This window comes from Myripristis murdjan, chromosome 17 (genome assembly GCF_902150065.1).
Source record: "Myripristis murdjan chromosome 17, fMyrMur1.1, whole genome shotgun sequence".
In the NCBI taxonomy this organism is placed as follows: Eukaryota; Metazoa; Chordata; class Actinopteri; order Holocentriformes; family Holocentridae; genus Myripristis; species Myripristis murdjan.
In genome coordinates, this window is record NC_043996.1 from 25,297,670 (window position 1) to 25,318,630 (window position 20,961).

At 42.3% G+C, this 20,961-nt stretch overlaps 3 protein-coding genes across 4 annotated transcripts in view; 1 reads left to right on the plus strand and 2 right to left on the minus strand.

The window, feature by feature from the left end:
* Positions 1-4,683: 4,683 nt before the first annotated feature.
* Positions 4,684-7,209, minus strand: LOC115375336 (uncharacterized). The gene is made up of 4 exons (XM_030074754.1): positions 7,155-7,209; positions 5,848-6,150; positions 5,479-5,763; positions 4,684-4,811 (listed from the first exon to the last, which is right to left on the minus strand). The coding sequence occupies exons 1-4, from the start codon at positions 7,201-7,203 to the stop codon at positions 4,684-4,686; spliced, it is 765 nt and encodes a 254-aa protein (XP_029930614.1). The 5' UTR covers positions 7,204-7,209.
* Positions 7,210-9,419: 2,210 nt separating this feature from the next.
* The window catches only part of LOC115375010 (uncharacterized), a 29,923-nt gene continuing 18,381 nt past the window's right edge, over positions 9,420-20,961 (plus strand). The window contains exons 1-2 of one of the 2 annotated variants that reach the window (XM_030074241.1): positions 9,420-9,457; positions 10,508-10,685. In XM_030074241.1, the coding sequence (XP_029930101.1) occupies positions 10,643-10,685 (43 nt within the window). In that variant the 5' untranslated portion in view covers positions 9,420-9,457; positions 10,508-10,642. Of the gene's footprint in view, positions 9,458-10,148; positions 10,154-10,507; positions 10,686-20,961 lie in introns of those variants that run through there. The other variant, XM_030074242.1, reaches the window with a different exon arrangement.
* On the minus strand, positions 18,112-19,731 carry LOC115375013 (protein ANTAGONIST OF LIKE HETEROCHROMATIN PROTEIN 1-like). The gene is made up of 2 exons (XM_030074248.1): positions 19,172-19,731; positions 18,112-18,339 (listed from the first exon to the last, which is right to left on the minus strand). The coding sequence occupies exons 1-2, from the start codon at positions 19,728-19,730 to the stop codon at positions 18,203-18,205; spliced, it is 696 nt and encodes a 231-aa protein (XP_029930108.1). The 5' UTR covers position 19,731; the 3' UTR covers positions 18,112-18,202.

Sequence of the window (20,961 nt, forward strand, 5' to 3'; positions counted from 1 at the left end):
GTGTCATTGCCTTTAAGGGCAGGCTGCGCTATCCTAAATCCTAAATCCTAAACCCGCGATGGAGAGAGGGAGGTAGATTTTCTCAGGGCTTCTACTGAGGCTAAAGCAAGTTGGCTTTATATACATATTATATATTATATTATAGGCGAGTTAATTCGGGAGGTGGAGCCACATGTGTCCAAGTGGACGTGTCACAAGGTTGTAGGCCTACTGATTGAGTAAAATCCCACAGACACACAAGAGGCAGAGGTGGAACTATGTGTAAACTAATTTATTGACAAGGTAGATTGGGCAAATAAAATATTAAAAATAAAAACAGGCTTTAGCACAGCTGCTGGCTTATGATAAAACAATAAAACGTGCTGGCGTAAGTGTCCAATTAAAACAGTCTTTCCTCTAAACAGTCTATATGAGTAATATACTCAGTCCATTCCGGCGGCGTCCCGGTATCAGTCCGACCGTGTGCGTGGCGAGGCTCCGTCGGGGCGCGCATTGAAGCCGCCTGGGCGCTCTCTCGTAACAGCCCAAACTTTAGGGATAGCGGATAGCGGGTGGTCAGGACCACCCGCTATCCGCTTTCCCTAAAGTGTGTGCGCAAGATAGCAAGTTTAGGGATAGCGCATGAAACACACCCACGGACACACCTCCAGGCGCAAATGACGAGTCGGCATAACGGATAGCGGGTAGCGGGTGGCGCAAGATACCGTTTAGGGATAGTGGAAGTTCCTAAATCCGCAATTTGCGGGTAGCGGGTAGTGGCAGCGGATAGCGGGTGGCACAAGATAGGGCCCAGAGAGTCACTGACTCGGCGCTGTCCGGTGCTGAACTGCAGATTTACAATGACGGCAAATAGTTAGATTACTCATCTAAAATGTAAAAAAAAAAAAAAAAAAAAAAAAAAAAAGCTACAAGCTTTAGATATAATTAACAGTACTGTAGGCTTCAATCGTCTGCTATTGCTTTTGAAATTATGTCGAGAGCGAGTGCACTGGTGATTTCTTTAATTGTGTGTTCTGCTTCATTTCCAAAATAAAGTTTGAGCTTCTGAAATCTGATTTTTAAACAGTTCTGATGGAGCTCAATGTTTATCTGGATGATGCGGCTTCATTCCGAACAATTTTACTGTAAACCTGGACGACCCGCGACGTGTCTGGAGATAAAAAAATAATATTCAATGTAATGTGTGTTTTGTGCGTAATTGCATACAAGGATACACACCCTCCCCTACTGTACAACACGAAGGAGACTGGAATTAGTCAGTGACTTCAGGTGTCATCTGCAGAGCCGTCATTGATATCTGTAATATTAATGTTGCATATGATGCCAGCGTGCATGGAGACACACGGGCTCAATGGAGAGCTGCGCTCCAGCTGGCTGCTGTGACAGGTCACTGACACTGTGTTTCTGCTTACAGTCAGTGATCCCTGAGATTCAGACATGAATCTAACATGTTTCACACTAGCCCGAGTTACATTAATACTTGTACTAGACATATTATATTTCCCGTTTCAGGAGTTTTTAATAATAGATTGGAGGGATGTCGGAATGGCGGTTGCCTCCCCTATTATTTTATTTTTATTTTTTTTTTAGTACTGTGACCCATTCAAAAGTGCCGTGACAAAAAAATTCTCATGGGCTTTATTTATTTATTTTTAAATGTGCAAAAACAGCCAAATAAACATCAACCAAATGAACAAAAACAACAAAATATCAGGATTTTTCTCATCTCAAACAGCACTGCGTACACCTTTTTGCTCTCTTCATCTTCGCTGTAAAGTGGGCTGTGATGGAAAGCACGTGATGGCATGTGTTGCACCTGTCGACACGCCCCCATGAGTTGATTGAATTACATAGCTTAAAAACAAAATTGACCGTTAGTATTAATCTGTTAGAGTTACTGTTATCGGTTAACGGTTAAACGGTTAACCATGTGCATCCCTACTGTAAACAACTATAGAAAATAGCCAAATAACATTTTTTTCACAATGTTATGTATGTTTCCCTTCAGCAACCCATTCCAGGCTGTGCTGTGGCTCAGAGCCGCACAGCAGAGGAAGCAGCTGAGGCCGAGTCTCGAACCATCTACAGCTTGGCTGGTCCCTCCGGGCAGCCGAATGATGTCAGTGTGTAAGCTCAAGTTCAAAAGGGAAGGGGCCAAAGCTAGCAACGCCTTGAAATGACACAGCAGAGATTTGCTTTGTTTTAGTAGCACTTTGCTTTTATTTGATCTGTCCAAATAAGGAGGGACAGGCAAGACTGGGAGAGAGATGACATTAAAAAACAAGTCCTGTCAGATTTAAACCCACGATATGTGGAGAGTACAGGACGTTTGGAGCACAAGTATAATAAATTATATGTTGAAGAGAAATCATATATAAGCAAAATAATAATCATAATTTATTTGTGTTATATAATATCAATTCAAAATATAGATATTAAAATAATGTGCTTGCAAAATCTCTCATTGGTCACTCAGAGACTAACACCACAAGTCATGAGAAGGCTCCAAAATGGTGACAGATGTTAATATTTCCAGTCTGAGCCATTCTAATTCTGCAAAATTTAGCTTTGCGAGAAATTATGTGCTAAGAGAGTTGCAGTACTCTGCAACTCTGAACTATTTTGTTCAGTGAAAGGTACATTTAAGGTCATTGATAGTTTCATTTCACCTTTTATTTAAAGGTGTGCTATGCAGAATTTCAGAGGGCTGATTAATGTGAGCACCTTCAGACTCATGTGCGGTGCATGTGAGTGGAGCGGAGTGGGAGCAAGTGGAGGTGGGAGTGTTTTGTCTCTGCTCCCCGCTCTGTTTCCACTCAGGTACCCCCACACCACCAGTTCATACCCAACCCTGAATGTATCTGTGCAGTGCGCAGAGGATTGTGTTTTTGTCATTTTAGTCTGAGGGAAGGAACGCACTTTTTAACTTGAGTCGAGGGGAGGCTCAAACAAATTTGAATTTTGAATTTGAATGATTTTTTTTTTTCTTTTTCATTCACATTACCCTGTCCTGGCTTGTAATCATCACCTTCGGAGTGAGTCAGGCACCTACCTCTCATCACACCCACAGTCAAATGAAACATAAAATGAAAAATTCCTCTAAATATTCCTTCTACATTGCTTTGTAAATTATGCCAACCAGTGTTAGCTTTTAAAAAATCTTAAAAATTCTTTGGAAAATGTCTATTACAGTGTATAAATGTGAATATGAATATTATTTACTTTCAAACTAGGGCACAGTTCACAGTTTCGCAGGAGCAAGTATCCAATAAACAAACTAAATTACTGGACAGTTGCCTCTGTGAAAATATGAATGAGTATTTTTTTTTTTATGAATAAATATGTGTACAGTATGAAAATGTTTTTTGTTCACATGAGACACAAAACTTGTCAATGATTTACTGATGAAGAAACTTTAATACACTTTCATACAACGGATGTTGCTAGCTCAAAGCCCTTTACAATCAAATGCAAATGGAGCAAATTTACAGTATTTAAGTATTAAGTATTAAGTATCACTGCTAATTATAATTAGTAAGAGAAGTAGTAAGAGAACACTAATGATGATGATAGGTCTGTTGTACAGCACAACAAAGTGCAGATATAAATGATGACTCTCACACTGCAAGGGGTAGTTTTGCTCCAACACATTGCCTCATCTAAACAGATGTCATTTTAAAGGTCACTGAGCATTTGCTGAACTTTGGGAAAGTTCATGGGGAAATACATGTAGAAACTCTAGATAATTTACTGATTGACAGGTGATGTCGGTCAGCACAGGAACACCTGTACTGAGCTGTTGATTCACTCCTGCGCTCTGAGATTGACGGTGATCACAGCAGCTACCATGCTGACCAGACCGACAGAGAGCACGACCGTCCTCACAAGATAGCAGGTACCAGGGAGACTCACTGGACCTGCAACACAGAGCAGCTTGTTTCTCACAAACAGGAACACACCGACTCTTGACCTGTAAAACGTGTTCATTTTAAAAAACCTTTAGAGCGATTTATACGGGTCTGGTGGAGCCCGGTTCCACTACAATCTCCCGGTTGAAAAACTGACCAGGGCAATTTGTGCTTTTGTAGGGCAGAACAAGTGATGCTGATGTAATCAAGCTGTACCAGAGCCAGAGAGATGATCGCATATCAGTTTTCAGTGTTTTAATCAATTAAAACTAAAAAGACAGAAATGCGTATTATACTTATTACAGAAATAAGTATTACTGCTAATTATAATTAGTAAGAGAAATAGTAAGAGAACAATAATGATGATAATAGGTCTGTTGTACAGCACGGTGCTCTCTTACACTCTTATAGATCATTTATATAAAGACACATTTTGCATGCAATTGAACTTCTCTTTACTGTCTTTACTGTGTGATTGACAAGTGATCTCTGGGAAATGTAGTGCACTTCCCACACTGATGAGCAATTAGCAACAAAGCTGTCACCAGTATAACAGATTACTTCTTTAATTTAGACTTTAGAATAGTTGAAAGAGCGTTATATGTGTCTAAGACTTCTTCTTCACATCTGTTCTCATGTGGTCCTGTACTTCCTTTTGAAGTTTTATGTACTTCCTATCTTTAGCACCTTTAAAGTATTTACAGGGTGCAGCTCAGAGCCAGCGATGTAAAATTTATACAAGGATTTGAGAGTGTGGTTGGTGGAGGTTGATGGTTCACTCTTTCTTTCTGAGCCTGACCAGGAGGTTGATGCCGATCACCACAGACACCATGATGATCAGACCGACTGAGAACACGACCAACTTCACGAGATACACAGAGACACCAGAGAGACTCTGTGGACCTGGAACACAACAAGCAGGAGAGCAGCTCGTTTCATTACCAAACCAACAGGAGGGACTGTGACTCGACAGCACAGGAAGTGAAGAGCTATTCCTGTTAGTGCACACTGTAGCATGTTGTGCACTTGCCACAGGAGGTCCTTTGTCCTTACAGCCATCAGGCTGTACAATGGTTCAGTCTTGGACAGGGGCCGCTGACCCAGGCTCTGGTGACTCTTTTAGCTTATTTATTATAACTCAGGTTGGACTCTTATCGTATTTATGCACTTTAAACACTTTTTTCTATGCACCTTAAACAGTTTTACAGTTTTTACAATATCAGGCTCACATTTTTATTCTCTGTCTGATTGAGTGAATGGCTGCCTTTTTTATGGTGTATGTACTGTTTGTCATTTATGGCATATGTATTTTTATGGTATATGTATTGTGTGTACTATGAGCTATGTGATACAGAGAATTTCCCTGAGGGGATGAATAAAGTACCTATCTATCTATCTATCTATCTATCTATGTTCTAAAAACCTTTTGAAACTTTTGAAAGAAAAAAAATAGATTGTGCAGATAAGATGATAGGAAACAAGATGCTTGTGAAAACATCTCACCAGAAAAAAAGAAAGAACAAGGAGGTGAGAACAAAGCTGCTTCTGTTCATCACAGTGAGTGTCTTACCAGCATGTAGCCAGCAGAGAGCATCAGTCTCCTTCCTGTCCTCTCTCCAGCTGACCTGGTTGCTGTGGTTACAGATGACTGACTCATTCAACAGGTAGACTTTGATGGAGGCAGCAGAGGCTGTGACCTCTGACCTCTCTCCTCCCTCCAGAAAGCAGTTTCCTCCGTCACATGTCACAGTGCTGCTGATGGAAGAGTCCTGACTGCTGCAGGTCTCAGTGACGTTACAGGAGTCTGAGCTGGAGGAGACAGGCTTCACTGTCAGGTGAACTGGAGACACTCGCTCTGGAGGAGAGAGGTTTGAAGAGCTTCAGAAAACAGGCAGCAGCTACTGCTGTCGATCAAAGTCTGAGACATTCAGGAACTGACCTTGAACTGTGACTTGGTATTTAGTCAATTGCTCTTCTTGTTCCCCAAACAGCAGTGCAGAATAAACTCCACTGTCAGCTTCTGTTAGACTCTTCAACAGGAAAGAGTAATCTTCTGATGAAAACTCAACCCTTCCTCTGTAGTTTGTAGAGATAAATACTTCATCATTAACTAATCTCACTACATTGTCTTCTCTCTTGAACCTCCATGCAAATATGGTTGTTTCTTGAATATCAGGTTTCTGAACATCCAGAGTGACATCTTCTCCCTTCAGCACAAACCGAGACGTCACAGCACTGGAACCTGTAAAAACAAACAAACAAACAAAAAAGATAACATAATCAAAATTATGTGTATAGTTAGAGTTAAAAATAAATGTTAAAACTCATCATTACTGAAAGACTGAATCATCAGTTCACACACAACTGGACCCTGTGAAGGTTAGAGAGAGTGCTTTTCTTTTTTCTTTTATTTTCTTTTATGTCAAATCTGCATTTGAATTTGTTGCTGTTGCTTGCAAGATTGATGCTTCAGCTGCATGTATACAGTTTGTGTTGAACCCGATTTCAATCTTTATTTAGTCCTACTATGATCAGTCCTATGATTATTTTTATTATTATTATATTATCACATTTTTTATTATTGATATATATCTCTATGTGGAACTTGTACTATGTTGTGCCTTATAGTTAGTCCTCCTCCTGCTCTCTCTCTCTCTTTCTCCCTCTCTCTCTCTCTCTCTCTCTCTCTCAGCTGAAATGATGGAGTCAAATGACCACCCACCCAGATCCAGGTTCTTTCCCTTGTTAAAATGTTTTTTTTCCTCACCACTGTCGCCAGTAGCTTGTTCATGGGGCAGATTTTGGTTCACCGGATGACCAAAGATTGAGATCACTTCTGTTATGATTTGACACTATAGAAATAAAACGGATTTGAACTGAATCCAGTGTGTGATGATGCGTTTGTGAATAATCCAATTCTTCTGAATGGCTCTTTGGCACAAACAGGGACCAAATCGTAGGTGAGAGCCGCTGTTTTTATCGCTGCCCCAAATTTCAGCACCTGCCCCGATCCACTCCCCTTTACATGACGTGACTGAGAACAGCCACAAGCCAGCCTTTTGAACTAAAAAGAACAGAGCCGCTTCCTGTGAAAGAGCCATAACACCCATCACTAAATTTAATCCAGTTCTGTCTGCAGTGCCGTGCCTGATGTCGTCATTATTATATTTAGAATTTGTAAAGTAAAGATGGTCTATTCAGGTTTTATTACTATAATGTGTGTTAGGAGGAGGATTCTCGTCTTACCTGGTGGTTCTGAGCAGACCAGAAGTCCCAACATCAAGAAGAGAAACATGACAGAGTCTCTGCTGCTCTGTGTACAGGCCTTTAGTCCGGTAAAGGAAGACAATGGTTAATGAGTTAATACTGGATGTTAATACTCATCATTACTGACAGACTGAATCATCAGTTAACACACAACTGGGCTCTGTGAAGTATTGTGTATGTGAAAGTATGAGAGAAAGAAAAGAAGAGGTATCAATCATCAACAATTGACACCTGATGGGTGAAACGCCCAACAGAAATCCTATGTGCATAATTGTATTGCAATATCATTCACATAAAAAGAAAACCACTGCTAATCCATGTAGTGCAGAATTACGTAGATATCCATGAATAGCTAATATCCAAAAATAGACATCACATTTTTGAAAAAAGTTAAGATGTAGCTCCATAGACAGACAGTTGAAAGCCAAGGAACCCAAGAGCCGAGCCCAAAACTGTCCCATGAGTCAGTTGTTGCTCAGAATGATAGATCTTGCCCCAGGAAATCATGAGCAGACTCACACCATGCGGGTTTCCACCAGATTCTACACCCAACACCCAAAACAATACAAGAGAACTGAGCTGTAAAACTTATTTTAAATGTAATTACTGGCGAAAAGCATGCAACATGCAGAACAAAAACAGAAAGCAGGTCAGACTGACTCACAGATGAAGTTCCTCGTAAATTTTAGAAAAATGTACTGTAATGTTTCTTGTGTCACAGAAGCCTTCTAGTCCAGTCATTTTATGAAAAAACCTAGGACAAATTGCAAGAGAAGCAAACTCAACTGATTTTGTATCCTCAGTTTGTCCTGAGTGAGGGAAAAAAAGTCCCAGGAAATCCCATTGGTGGAAAGTTTTGAAAATCACCTATTTATGACCACATATTACCAAAAAACACTGTTTTTAACACACAGGGGAAAGGGATCAAAATTTTACTTTCAGATATCACTATAAAAATTCACAAGATGATTACACACACAAAGACAAGAAAAAAAGTCAATTACCAGTTTTTTGAAATTTTCTGTTTATACATGCATATCACACATTATCTGATTTGATATGCGCTAATAAGGAATATGAGGAATAAATGCCAGAACAGATATTTAAACAGTGAATTAAAAGGTTACTATATATATATAGTAACCTTTTAATTCACTGTTATATAGTAACCTTTTAATTCAAGGTTGTCTGCGGAGTTTGTTTAGAGCAGTGTGTTTGTGAGCTCTGCTGTGTGTTGAAATTTTCAGTAGCTGTTCTTTTTGGGAGGACAGGTTTATGCAGAGCCCTTCAGGTGTAGCATGAGCTTGGAGGTTTTTTTTTGGAGACCATTTGCTACTGATGGTCTTGTGTTCAAATGCTGTACATTTGGGGTGAGCTAGCATGTGGTGTTTGAGTGTTGCAGGTTGTGTAGACATGCCCATTGTGTGCATGTAGATCAGCACTTATGGGTGCCTAGAGATGAATATATTGAGGTGAGTGTGTGACCTTTAGTGGTGTGGAGAAGTCAGCCCACTTTTGTGGATCACTTGTGGATGTTGCTAGCTAGGTGAAGGCAGCAACATTAGCTGGGTTTCCATCCACCTATATTTATTCGCATTTTCAGAAATTGCGAAAAAAAACTTGGATGGAAACGCCAGAAATTCGAAAAACGGCCGAAAATTCGCAAAAAAGTTTTTACGCTTGGAGGAGGTGGATTTCTCAGCGTATCGATAAAAGAAAATGCGACTTTTTGCTGTGGAAACAGGTTTTGCGAATAAATGATGACTGGACCGGATACCACGTCACACTTCTACGCTACAGTCTTATTATTAGTTATTGTTACTATTATTATTAGTCTCTTATTCCTTATTTAGGATGGTTCGGTACGAAGTTAGCGCTGCCAAAATAGTAAGCAGACTTCTCCTAAGAGCTGACAAGTTCAGCAGGAATCTGTCCCTGATCAGCTGTTGAGTGTCAGCTGTGTTTGTTGTTGTTCAGTCGACACACAGACGCTATCTTATAGCGTCATCTCACGGCGCACTCTCCTCTCAATAATCGCAAAACAAAACTAATGGAAACAGGCATAAATTCGCATTTTCTTTTGCGCATTTTGACAAAATTCGCTAAAAAATTTCGATATATTTGGATGGAAACCCAGCTACTGTGAGTGTGGTAGTAAGCCACACTAGTTGTGATCATTGTGTGTGGGTGTGGCTTTCCATTTGAGTGGTCACCTGTGTGTTTCACTGATTCATGGATCCAGTATCTGGTGGCATGTGACCATTTGTGTTGTGGTGACAACAGTAAGCTTTTGTTCAGGATTAATTGTTGCTACTTGTACTTTGATGTGTAGTAACTTGGTGTAATCCTTTTGGTTTATGGCTGTTGTGCTCCACTTTGTGTGGGTCATTTGTTGCTGTTGTGTGTTCAGGTGAATTGGTGTATTTGATCCTCACGTGTTCATATGCCATGACATCTTTGTTTGGGCAAGTCTAACTGAACTGTTTGGTGAGAGCATTTAGTTCAGTTTGTAGTTGTTTCCTCTGTCTGTTTTTCCTTGTTTGTGTGAATTAGAGAGGACAAGACTGCAGAGGAGCTTTGTTTTAAAATTTTAGGGCTCCTGGAGGAACCCTTTTGAGGAGGGAGGTGTTATGCCCCTCTGCACAACCATTGGCTCTGCAGTGCAGTGCAAGAGTCTTGGGTGGTGCCTGGGCTAAATTGGCTTAATTGTCCACACCTGAGAAGGAGGAGTGGATAAAAGGAAGGGAAACTGCCTCCTGAGGGGAGCTGCACACTCACCACAAACTGTTGTGTATTTGAACTGCTCCCCAGATTTTAATTTATATTATTTATTGAAATAAAATTATGTGTAATCTGACGTCAGTCTCCACTTTATGTTGCGGCCCACGAGCCAGGGTCGTAACATGTGGGGCCTCGTCCGGGATCGTGGATATCTTTTTCTGGAGACTGGATGTCAGTTTTGTGGACGGCAAATTAAGGTTCACTGTATGGTTGAGCAAACTCTCTTTAGTTAGAGTGCTGCAGCTGGGTAGCTGTGCTGCCTTTCCATCGGAGCACTTGTTTGTTATTTTGCTTTGTTGTTTTAGTTTATTATGTTTAGTGGCTATCCCGGGTGGGGGTACGCTTCGGAGTTGGGCACTGGATATAACTGCTCCCCAGATTTTAATTTATATTATTTATTGAAATAAAATTATGTGTAATCTGACGTCAGTCTCCACTTTATGTTGCGGCCCACGAGCCAGGGTCGTAACACATTTCACGTTCATCCTGATTACATCAAAAAGTAAAACAAGCTTCACTCACATAGCTGATCTGAATAATGTTTCCTCCAGGTTACGGGGAAGCTGCTGCAGACATCCCTGACCAAGGAAGGGGAGACAGTGCGTCTGGACCAGAGGAACGTGCCCTTCCAGGTGGACACGTCCAGTGACAGCCCCTTCCTCATCCTGCCTCTCACCTTCTACCACATGATTGATGACAACAGCCCTCTGCGAGCCTGGGCCGCCAAGGGTGAGGATGGCACTGAGGATGACAGATGATGTACCTCCTGGTGGTGCTGTTATGAGCACCATAGGTCTTCCACTGTGGATGTCCCACTGGCTCAGTGCATGTTGGGGGGAATGCAATCTGTGGGAGAATGGGGTGTGTACATTTTGAAACGTCATAAGGTCAAAGGACCCTGCCAAAGTCGGCAGGGTCCATCCTCTGGGGAGCATGGATGTAATTTCCAAATTTTATGGTAATCCACCCAGCAGACTTTGAGATATCAAATTTGATATTTTGACTTCAAGCTGGCACTAGAGAGAAAGATAGGCTCATCAAAATTGAGAGGAATCTTCCTTAATAATAATATTAAAGATAAGAATGCATTCAACAAATATCATGACAATTCCCAGATTAGATTTTTTGATATTTTTTTGTGTGCAAATTAAGGGTGGTGCTACAAGAACGGTCATGAGGCCACCAAAATTGGGAGGGTCCATTTTCTGGGGAGCATGAATGAGGTCATTAAAAATCCTGGCAATCTGCCTAATAGATAGTGGGATATCAAATTTGATATTTTGCCCTAAGAGGAAAGGTCATAGTGATAGCAGATTTGGATTAATTCCCCCAGAGGCATGACTATACTCAGCAATCCATCCATTACATTTAGAGATACAATATGTTGTATAAAGTCGAGTGTTTGGCTTCAGGGTGGTGCGAGAGGAGAAGATCATGAAGTCACTAAAATCAGCAGGATTCATCAGCTGAGGAACATGAGGGTGTTCACCAAATTTCATGGGAATTAAATCATTATTTCTTTCCTTTTCCCTACTGTTCTTCATTTTGATTGTGTTGTCTGTTTTTACCTGTTTCTGGGTTTTATCTGATTGTTTGAGCAGTGTACAAGTAAAATTTGTCATCATTTATTATTCCTCTCTTCATATTTCCTCTGTCTCTGTTTCACCAAAAGGTACTATACATATGCCCCTTTTCCACTAGTACCTACTCAGCTCAACTCAGCTCGACTCGGCTCGACTCTACTCGGTTTAAGAGCTTTTCCATTAGGTGGTAGTACCTGCTAGCAGGTCCCATTTTAGCACCTACTCAGCCGGGGTTCCAAGCGAGCTGAGTCGAGCCAGAGCCCGTCTATGACGAGCCTTGCCACTCCCATTTTATCAAACTTGGTTGCAGTTCCACCGTAATTCCACTGGGGGTGATGGCGGGCGAGTGCAGAATGAATGGGGCTCTATGGACCTAAACGGCTAAATTTGTCTCTTACTCCTGTTTATGCTTGAAAAATCGCAAATACTGTTGTAGTTTCTGAAAGTCCAGTATGGATTATAGGTTAAAAGTGAAATTAGCGAGGACTTATATCCTTTCAGTTTCCTACAGTTTGGGCTGTTGTTGGCCATAACACGCTAGCATTTGCTAATGAATGCTGATTGGTCAGTGACGGACTTGCGGCTGTTTACGACGAGGGATCCCACTTGATGGCACCCGAAGACCAAGAGAAACAGGAAACCCCACTCTTAAGGAGGACTTTTCCATCAAAATTGATATTTGTGTGTACAGAGAATGTCCAATATAGCACAGGCGGGCTCTCTCGAGTGTCTCCGTCTGCTCTCCGGAGACGGGCTCTGGAAATCGCCGTAAAGCAGCACCTCTCAATGTGTGACGTCATCACACTTTTTGAACGGCTTTTTAGAACAGATAGGTGAACTTAAAAAATCCAATATTCAGCTGAGTGTATTTTTTTAGCCCCAACTTTTGAAAACAGTATTCAAATTACTTGACAAAAAATTATTTCCAGAGAAAAGTGGATTTTTAGGGGTGTAGCCCCATAGACTCCCATTCATTCTGCACTCGCCCGCGAGCGCCCTCACATGGACAGAGGCGTGTTTCCGAGACCCGGAAGTTAGACGAGAGTGGCACTTCTCCCCATATTAGAGATTCTCTGGTCGAGCTGAGTCGAGCTGAAAATGTGACGTTAACGCCGTGCAGGCAACTGATTGGACAGGGAGTGACGAGAGCGACTCCTGCACGAAAACAAAACCCAACATTAAAAAAAAAAAAAAAAAAAAAAACGGCAACAGCGGCCGTGCACATTGATTGTCAGTGAAGTTGTCAAAGTCGGAAAATGGCAAGCACACCGCTACCGCGGTCAAATAAAGACGTGGAGACTTTTCTGAGCTTGGTGGCGGCCCAAAGAATCCAGAGGGAGCTGGACGGTGCGCCGCCTTGCTAACGACTCCACCCACGGCGAGGTGCTACTCAACTGTAATGGAAAACCACCTAAACCGTGTCGAGGCGAGTAGAGTCGAGCCGAGTAGATACTAATGGAAAAGGGCCAATAGGTACTACTATATAGGTACTACTCAGCTCGACTCAGCTCGACTCGGCTCGACTCTACTCAGTTTGAGAGCTTTTCCATTACGTGGTAGTACCTGCTAGCAGGTCCCATTTTGGGACCTACTCAGCTGGGTTCCAAGCGAGCTGAGTCAAGCCGAAAATGTGACGTAAGCGCCATGCAAGCCACTGATTGGACAGTGAGTGACGACACACTAGCGCGACAGTCGACTCCTTCACAAAAACACACCCGGCATTTTTAAAATGACTGGCAACAGCGACCGTGCTTCTTTATCAACACTGAAGTTGTAAGCAACACACAATTATGGCAAGCAAACCTGTCGCCTGGACAAACAAGGAGGTGGAGACATTTTTGTGTTTGGTGGCGGACGAGAGAATTTAGAGGGAGCTGGACGGTGCTACCAGAAATGAAAAGGTTCATCAGGAGGTCTCTGAGCAAATGGCTGCCCACGGATATCTGCGGACAATGAAGCAGTGTCGTGAGAAGCTTAAAGGCTGAATTATGCTTCCGCGTAGGAAGAGCGTACGGAGGTTGTGCGGAGCTTACGGGGGTTGTGCGACCGCCGCAGAGCCTTGCCGTGCGCCTCCCAAAAATTGTAACTACGCGGACCCTCCGCAGCCCCACAAGAGCTGTGATTGGTCCGCCGAAGTACACTATTTCCGGCATTTCTTTGCAACCGGCATCACATTCCTGTTGTTGTGCCGTCAGCGCCGTTTTTTTTTTTTTTTTTTTTAAACTGTGTCTCGACTCGTCGGTTGTGTTTGAAAACTTTGGAGAGTGCCCGCACCTATACGACTCGTCCACTCGCCACAGAAGAGCAGCGACCATACGTCACAGGGTCTACGTTGGTGGGAGGAGAATTGCTCTGTGTGTTTGCAGAGGTATGTTGGACACACACGCGCTGCGTAGGAAATGCAGAGCGACTACAGAGCCATAAAGGACCACAATGGCAGAAGTGGGTCCAACCGGAGAAAGTGCAAGTGGTTTGGTCAGATGGACGCCATGTATGGGCACCGACCGGCGAGCAACGGGAGGGAGAGTGGCCTTGACTCGGCCACGGCTTTGCTGGAGAGCATGATCGAGGAAGGTGAGTGTTTTGCCCAACAAGTCCATAAACAAATATGGTTTTCAAGGTAACTGTGTATGCAGACAATGGGCTAGCTAGTTAGCTTGTTATCGAGACAACGAGCTAGCTTGTTAGCTTTTTATCAACGCTAACTCCGTGGTAACTCACGTGTATTTAAGATGTGTTTATTTCTGTTCTAGAATCCATTTCTACATGCTAGGCACATGCCACCTCCATCATAGACCCCCCAAGCTCTCCTGCCCCCTCTCCACCGCCAACAGCAGCATCGACACCGGCACCAGCTCGGGCACCGACACCAACTCCATCGACCTCCAGCACCCAGCAGTCACAGCAGCGTGCTATTACTGGTAAGAAACAGTAACAACACGTTTTTTTTTAATCGTTATTTCAAGTGAGTGGCCATGACTGCACATGGATGGACTGGTGGCTGACCACATCCAATTTCTGTCTTTCATTTAGGCAAGAGGAAGAGGGGCCACAGACTGGACCTCACAGAAGTACTTGCAGAGATGCAGGCTGATGAGGAGCGTAGCCAGGCACAGAGACACGAGGACATGCAGCCTTGGCAAGGGAGGAAATGGCCCAGACCGCTGCCTTCAACCAAGCATTCCTGGGTGTCCTGAGGCCTGTTGCACAAAACTAGGATAAGGGATTAAGCCGGGATATCTTGGTTATCCTGGATTAATTTATCCTTGATCCGGTTGCACAAAAGTAGGATAGTGGATAGCAGGATATGTTTTGATATAAGTTACCATGGAGATTTATTCTGTGGAGCTAGCCTGCTCCAGACCAGGCTAAGTTCCAGGATTTATTTAATCTTATCCCTTATCTCAGTCAGCAGTCACCACAAACGGAAACTTGCCCTGCGTTCCAATACCCATACTACCATACTATTTAGTAGGGAAAAAAAGAATTAGTATGTCCCAATACATACTAAACTACATACTTTGTAAGGGCAGCTGCAGTACATACTAAAAGTAAAAAGTATAAGTATGCGATTTGGAACGCAGGGTAAAAGTTATTCCACTGCCTACTACGCATTGTTATCACATCGACACCTTCCTAAAATAATCGCCTAAGTCATTTTTTCAGGTTTTTCAAGAGACACAAAAAAATTCACCAAAAATTAACTATGATATTTATTGATAATTTCACTCAAAAATGTTATATAAAAAAAGATGACTACTGACATACTAAAAACAATGTCAGTCAATTATGTAACATAACAGAAATAAATGACTTAGGCAAATTTCTGAACATGCCTTTGTTGACTTAGGCAATTGTAATATGTTATATGCCAAAGTTATACTAAACCTCATCACTTACCAATTGAGGATGAGCCCTGGATCATTGAAATAACTTCACTGGCAGAGTAAATTTTCTTTCTTCTTGATACCGCTGCCATCTTGAAATGCTTAAAATAGCCTAAAAACGTTTTTTTTTTTTTTTTTTGCCTTAGGCAAAAATAAAACTACCAAAGTCACAGTTTTTGCACACAATTGATTTAGGCAGTTATACTTCAGGGGTAGAATGGCATGACCTGTTCTGATGCTGGTGATTTCACCAGAGGTCGCCAGCATCAAGAGGAGATGATTTAGACAAACAACTCATTTTTGACAAAAAAAAAAAAAAAAAAAAAAGACTTAGGCGATTATTTTAGGAAGGTGTCGAAACTAGACCCCCTGTCATTATTTAAACATTTGTGATCATTAATTTGATGATAAATGATGATTTTACATGTTGCAATATTAGATCATTTACAGTTTCCCATACACTATAAAATACACATCCCATATAAATACACATCAAAGAGTAACATGACATTCCTTTATTGAATAAGGATAAATCAAAGCAGGTAAACAATCAGCTCCTTCACACAGTGACTCTACATGATAGAAAGCACAGAATCAAAGCATATTATACAATACAAGAATAAAGACACATTCAAAGGTCTGTATGTAATGCACCCTGCATGTCTGCACACTGAAATAAATGCAGGACAAATCCATACACAACAAATGAACAGACAAATGAATGGATGCAGTAGCAAGCTTATATACACACAGTATACAGCCCAAACAACATAAGAGGCCAAATCAATTTAAATTGAATTTAAAAAAGAAAAAAAATCCTCTGCCAATGCAGGCCATATTTAACTGAAATTCACAGTATGCATCTCTGCCACTGCAGGACATATTTAACTTAAATTTAAAGCATGCATGTTAACTAAAATAATTTAGCACATATTGGTCCCTGAGCAGCCGACCACTGTCGTCATCAGGGAAGATGCAGGATTGTCCCAGTCTGTGTGATGGCACTCTGGGGGCCCTCTCCTTCCTCAGGCAGGCCACCTTGTGGAGGACAGCACAGGCCACAGTGATGTCACATGTCCTCAAAGGGCTGACCCTTAAGTCCTGAGGACAGTGAAAGCGTGCCTTCAGGAGGCCAAAGGTAATTTCAGTCCTGGCCCTTGTCCTGGCATGGGCATGACTGTAGGCCTGCTGTGCCCCCTGGGGGTCTGTGGTGTCAGGAGAAAAGGCTGGCAGGCATACTCCCTGTACCCCAGCAACACACCAGAGAATTCACCTGTCAATACAAAATCTCATCATCACAACCTCATAAATCGAGTGACATTCTTGACACAGCCATGATGTAAAAAGTGGTTATTAATAGAGGTTGTGTGGCTCACCTTGTGATAGGTGCTGATAGATTCCGGAGGTCTGAAAGACTCAGGAGTCATGGACTGAGCCAGGCCACTTTGCCACAACATTGCTGATCAGACAATCAGCATTGCAGACCATCTGAAATTATAAGATGAAGACTATTAAACCAATCAACTGACATCACAAGCAATGTACAGTGTTCATTAATTCAAAAAGTCATGTTCACCTAAACATTAATGCTGTGAAAGGATTTCCTATTCACAAAACCCGCCTCATGGGCACCTGAGGGGGATTTTATATTGATGTGCATGCAGAGGAGCAGGGAGCATGAGGGGCAAATATAAGGATAACATAAGTGGAACTTTATTTATCCTAAAGTGAAATTCAATTCAGTCAGTGAGCTCATCTATTTATCAAATTGTTATACAGTCTGATGGAGTTACATTTACACAATTTCACTCACATCTGCAGTCAATTTCACTTACAATTTAAACTGATTAATAATCAGAGTACAACTACGTTTTCGGAGATGTTAATTAACTATTTGGATTGTAGCCTAATTGTGATGGTTTCAGCGGAACAGTGAGTGTGTATTTGCGCACTACTTACGCATTCAGGCGGTCTGTAATACTTTGCCACGCTTTCTCTCGTTGTTTGATAACAGTGGCCGTGTTGCCCTTCTTTTTTATTTGATCCTTCACCTCCTCGTAAGCCTCCATAAGGATTTCTGCCTCAGAGAGGGAGAAATACGCTGCTCTCGCTGCCATGGTGAATCGGTGAATCTGTGATCGATGGCGGGGTCTACTGAGGAAGCCGTGTGCGCGCACTTATCCAGGATAGGTTTCAGCTGGCTTGATGAATCCGTGTCTGCTGATCCTGGCTTGGCCTTTGTGCAACCAATTAAGCCTGGACGCTAGTGTTTTGGATTCGTTGAGCTCGGCTCAGTCACTTATCCCGGATGTCTTAATCCTACTTTTGTGCAACGGGCCCCCGGGCCAGCTGGTGCAGGCTATGAGCAACCGGACAGTCTGATCCCCAGCCCCCTGTAATTTATTTGTTTATACTTTAACTCCTCTGTACAGTTTTAATATTTTTTTTTTAACAATAAAGACTTGTGTTACTTATGTGATTGCGTCATGACTTCCTATCTTGTCTGTTAAGACACTGGTGGGAATTTAGCATGTTTTATTAGTTCATAGCTATTACACCAAACCAACACAGATTTAACAAGCTTGAATATTCTTTGACAGCCGTTTTAATGTTTTTGCCCTCAGTTTGCCATTAGATCTTGCTAAATTACCTGCACAAATAAAACAAAACACCAGCATTCACATCTATAAAAGTTTATTTTTCTGAAGCAAGATACATTCCAAAAATGAAGCAAGATAACTAAAACAATGCTGATAACAAAGCAACAAATACTTTTCTAGCCATTGTTCAAAACGTACTGCATCAGAGCATCCCGTACATTTCTGCCCTCCTCCTCCACACCCTGAGCCACTGCCGCCACAGGCTCACATTCTGCTGTGTCAGGTGCATCCCATGATGCCTCATACGTCTCCCCTAGGGTGGCCATACGTCCGGATTTAGGCCGGACAGTCCGGAATTTAAATGCCTTGTCCGGCGTCCGGCACAGCCTCAAGCCGGACGCTTATTTGTCCTCCTTTTTGGAGTTGCACTTGAACGCAACGCTGGCCCGGACTGTACATCGATATCAGTCATATTTTTCGTCATAGACTTTTAAATTACAATCCAGAAAGTGCATTAATTGGATGCGCGTTAGTTTTTCTCCTCCTGCGCTGCTGTGTGCTCATGCCGGAGTGCGTGTGTGTGGCGCTGTCTGAAGTCTGAAGTCACTGGCTAACAGCAGCACACTGGCTTAGCTTGTCTATTCAGAGAAGAGGTATCACTTCGGCTTATTTTTCAGTCTATGTTATCACATGCATACTACTGCTCATTCATTGGTAGCTGAATTGTTAGGTCTGTTTGATAAGTAATTTACATTTTTAAAATAATAATTTAAAATATTGTTAAATTAAAAAAAAAAAAGCCAACATGATGCAGGTCAAAGACTAAAAAAGAATATTGACTAAAACTTTATTAGACTAAAATATTTTGGATTTTCTTCGACTAAAACTAGACTAAAATGTCAAGACTTTTCGTCGACTAAAATGTGACTAAACAAAAAAGAATTCAAGTTGACTAAATATGACTAAAAGTAAAAAGGGCATTTGACACTACACTAAGACTAAAACTAAATTGAAAATGGCTGATGAAATTAACACTGGTGGACCTGACTCGACCCACCCACCCCACCCCCCACCCCCGGGCCCGCATCGCCACCCCCAAAGTGTCCTCCTTTTTGGTGTTGTGGAAATGGCCACCCTAGTCTCCCCATGCTCTTCACACAGATTATGCAGAGCACAGCAAGTAAGCACCATGGACTTCACCAGCTGGGTGTCACAGTCATTCCTTTTCAGAAGGCACCGCCACCTTCCCTTCAGCCTGCCGAAAGCATTTTCAACCACTACCCGTGCTCGACTAAACATGTGATTGAACATGTGCTGTTCTGCTGTCAGACGTCCGGTGTCATGGAATGGTTTCAGGAGCCAGTTCTGCAAGGGGTAAGCTGAGTCTCCAAGGATGTAATAGCCAGCAGTCACCGCACTGATGTTCCTGGTGTGAGGAGGGAAGAGGTTTCTCCGGCTGGCTAACTCCAACAGCTTGGACAGTCTCAGAACTCTGGCATCATGCAAGCTCCCCGGCAGTCCAGCAAAAACATTCCAAAACTTGCCCTTTCCATCCACAACACCTTGGAGGATTAGGGAATGCCAGCCTTTACGGTTAAAATAGTCAGTGTGGTAGTGTTGTGGTGCTATGATGGGTATGTGGGAGCCATCAATAGCACCCACACAGTGTGGGAGACCCCACCTGTTCTCAATATGGGCAGCCATGTCTCTGAACCTTCCTTCGTCAGGCAACCGAATTTGTTCAGGCACCAGCAATGTTTCTGCGGCGATAATTTTGCGACAAGAGAGCAATCTGCAACACATACACAACATACATACATATGTTATTACCTAATATTGTTATCTTTCAGCCATTACAGCGTTGTAAACGGGACTGATATACGATGACTGTAGCGAACTAGCGTCTAGCTCGTAACCTCCGTTCTTCCTCGTCATACTGCTGTATGGCTGCCAAAACTCTCCTGTACTTTTCCTGCGTATTTCGCCACGCCGCCCGCAGCCTTCTCTGGCTCTCTTGTTTTCTTCTGACGCCGACAAGAAAACCATAGAGAGAGCAGCAGGTATACCATCGCCTCCATAGACATAATATACGTAGACGCCTCATGACGTGCTGGAACGTGAGCAGCGTCGCCGCCATATTGGATGGGTCTCCTCACTCTAGGCTAGCACCAGAGTCAACCAGAGTCAATGGAGAGCTGGCAAAAATGACGGTATTTTGTGCAGCTTATAATTGCAATAACCAGCACAGGATTTAAACCAGATCGCGTGGGATTACCTTTCAGAAGTAAGACTGAACAATAATTTTGGTTATTTTACCATTTATAATATTATATCATCGTTAATTACGTGTAACGTTATTACAGCAGGAACTGGTACTCTCTCTCTCTCTCTCTCTCTCTCTCTCTCTCTCTCTCTCTCTCTCTCTCTCTCTCTCTTTGACTCTTGCTGTTTTTTTTTTTTTTCTTTCTTTTTAAAGGTTTCCCAGTAATACAGGCTTGAGGAGGCAGTGGGAAGTTGCTATAAGACGGGAGGGTTTTGTTGCGACCGAGTCGTCAAAGCTCTGTCGTGAGCACTTCAAGCCTGATGATTTTGACAGGATGGGTCAGACTGTCAGTGATGTCCTCTGTGTGTGTGTGTGTGTGTGTGTGTGTGTGAGTGAGAGAGAGAGAGAAAGAGAGAGAAATAAATTCAAATGAACAATCAAACTTGTTTCTTTTTTAAATTATAAAATTAATTCATTTATAGGGGAGAGTGGGGTAAGTAGTGCAAATTTTTACTTAAAGTGCCTTTAAAGCGAGGGGATTACAGTAATGCCTCCAACTAAAATATGCACATATAGTTTAGGATGTTGTGCATCCCTGGGAACAATCACTTTGGATCTTATATAAACTGTTTGAGAAATATAGCTTTTGAAAAAAAAGTGGTTTTGTGGCAC

Excerpts from the sequence above, each read along its gene's own strand:
- LOC115375013 (XM_030074248.1), bottom strand. The coding sequence starts at position 19,730 with ATGGCTGCCCATATTGAGAACAGGTGGGGTCTCCCACACTGTGTGGGT. Across the intron at positions 18,340-19,171 it reads TAATCTGTGTGAAGAGCATG|GGGAGACGTATGAGGCATCA; the intron begins GGGAGACTAGGG and ends TGGCCACCCTAG.
- LOC115375336 (XM_030074754.1), bottom strand. The coding sequence starts at position 7,203 with ATGTTTCTCTTCTTGATGTTGGGACTTCTGGTCTGCTCAGAACCACCA. Across the intron at positions 5,764-5,847 it reads ATACCAAGTCACAGTTCAAG|AGCGAGTGTCTCCAGTTCAC; the intron begins GTCAGTTCCTGA and ends TCTCTCCTCCAG. Across the intron at positions 4,812-5,478 it reads TCTCTGCTGGCTACATGCTG|GTCCACAGAGTCTCTCTGGT; the intron begins GTAAGACACTCA and ends GTTGTGTTCCAG.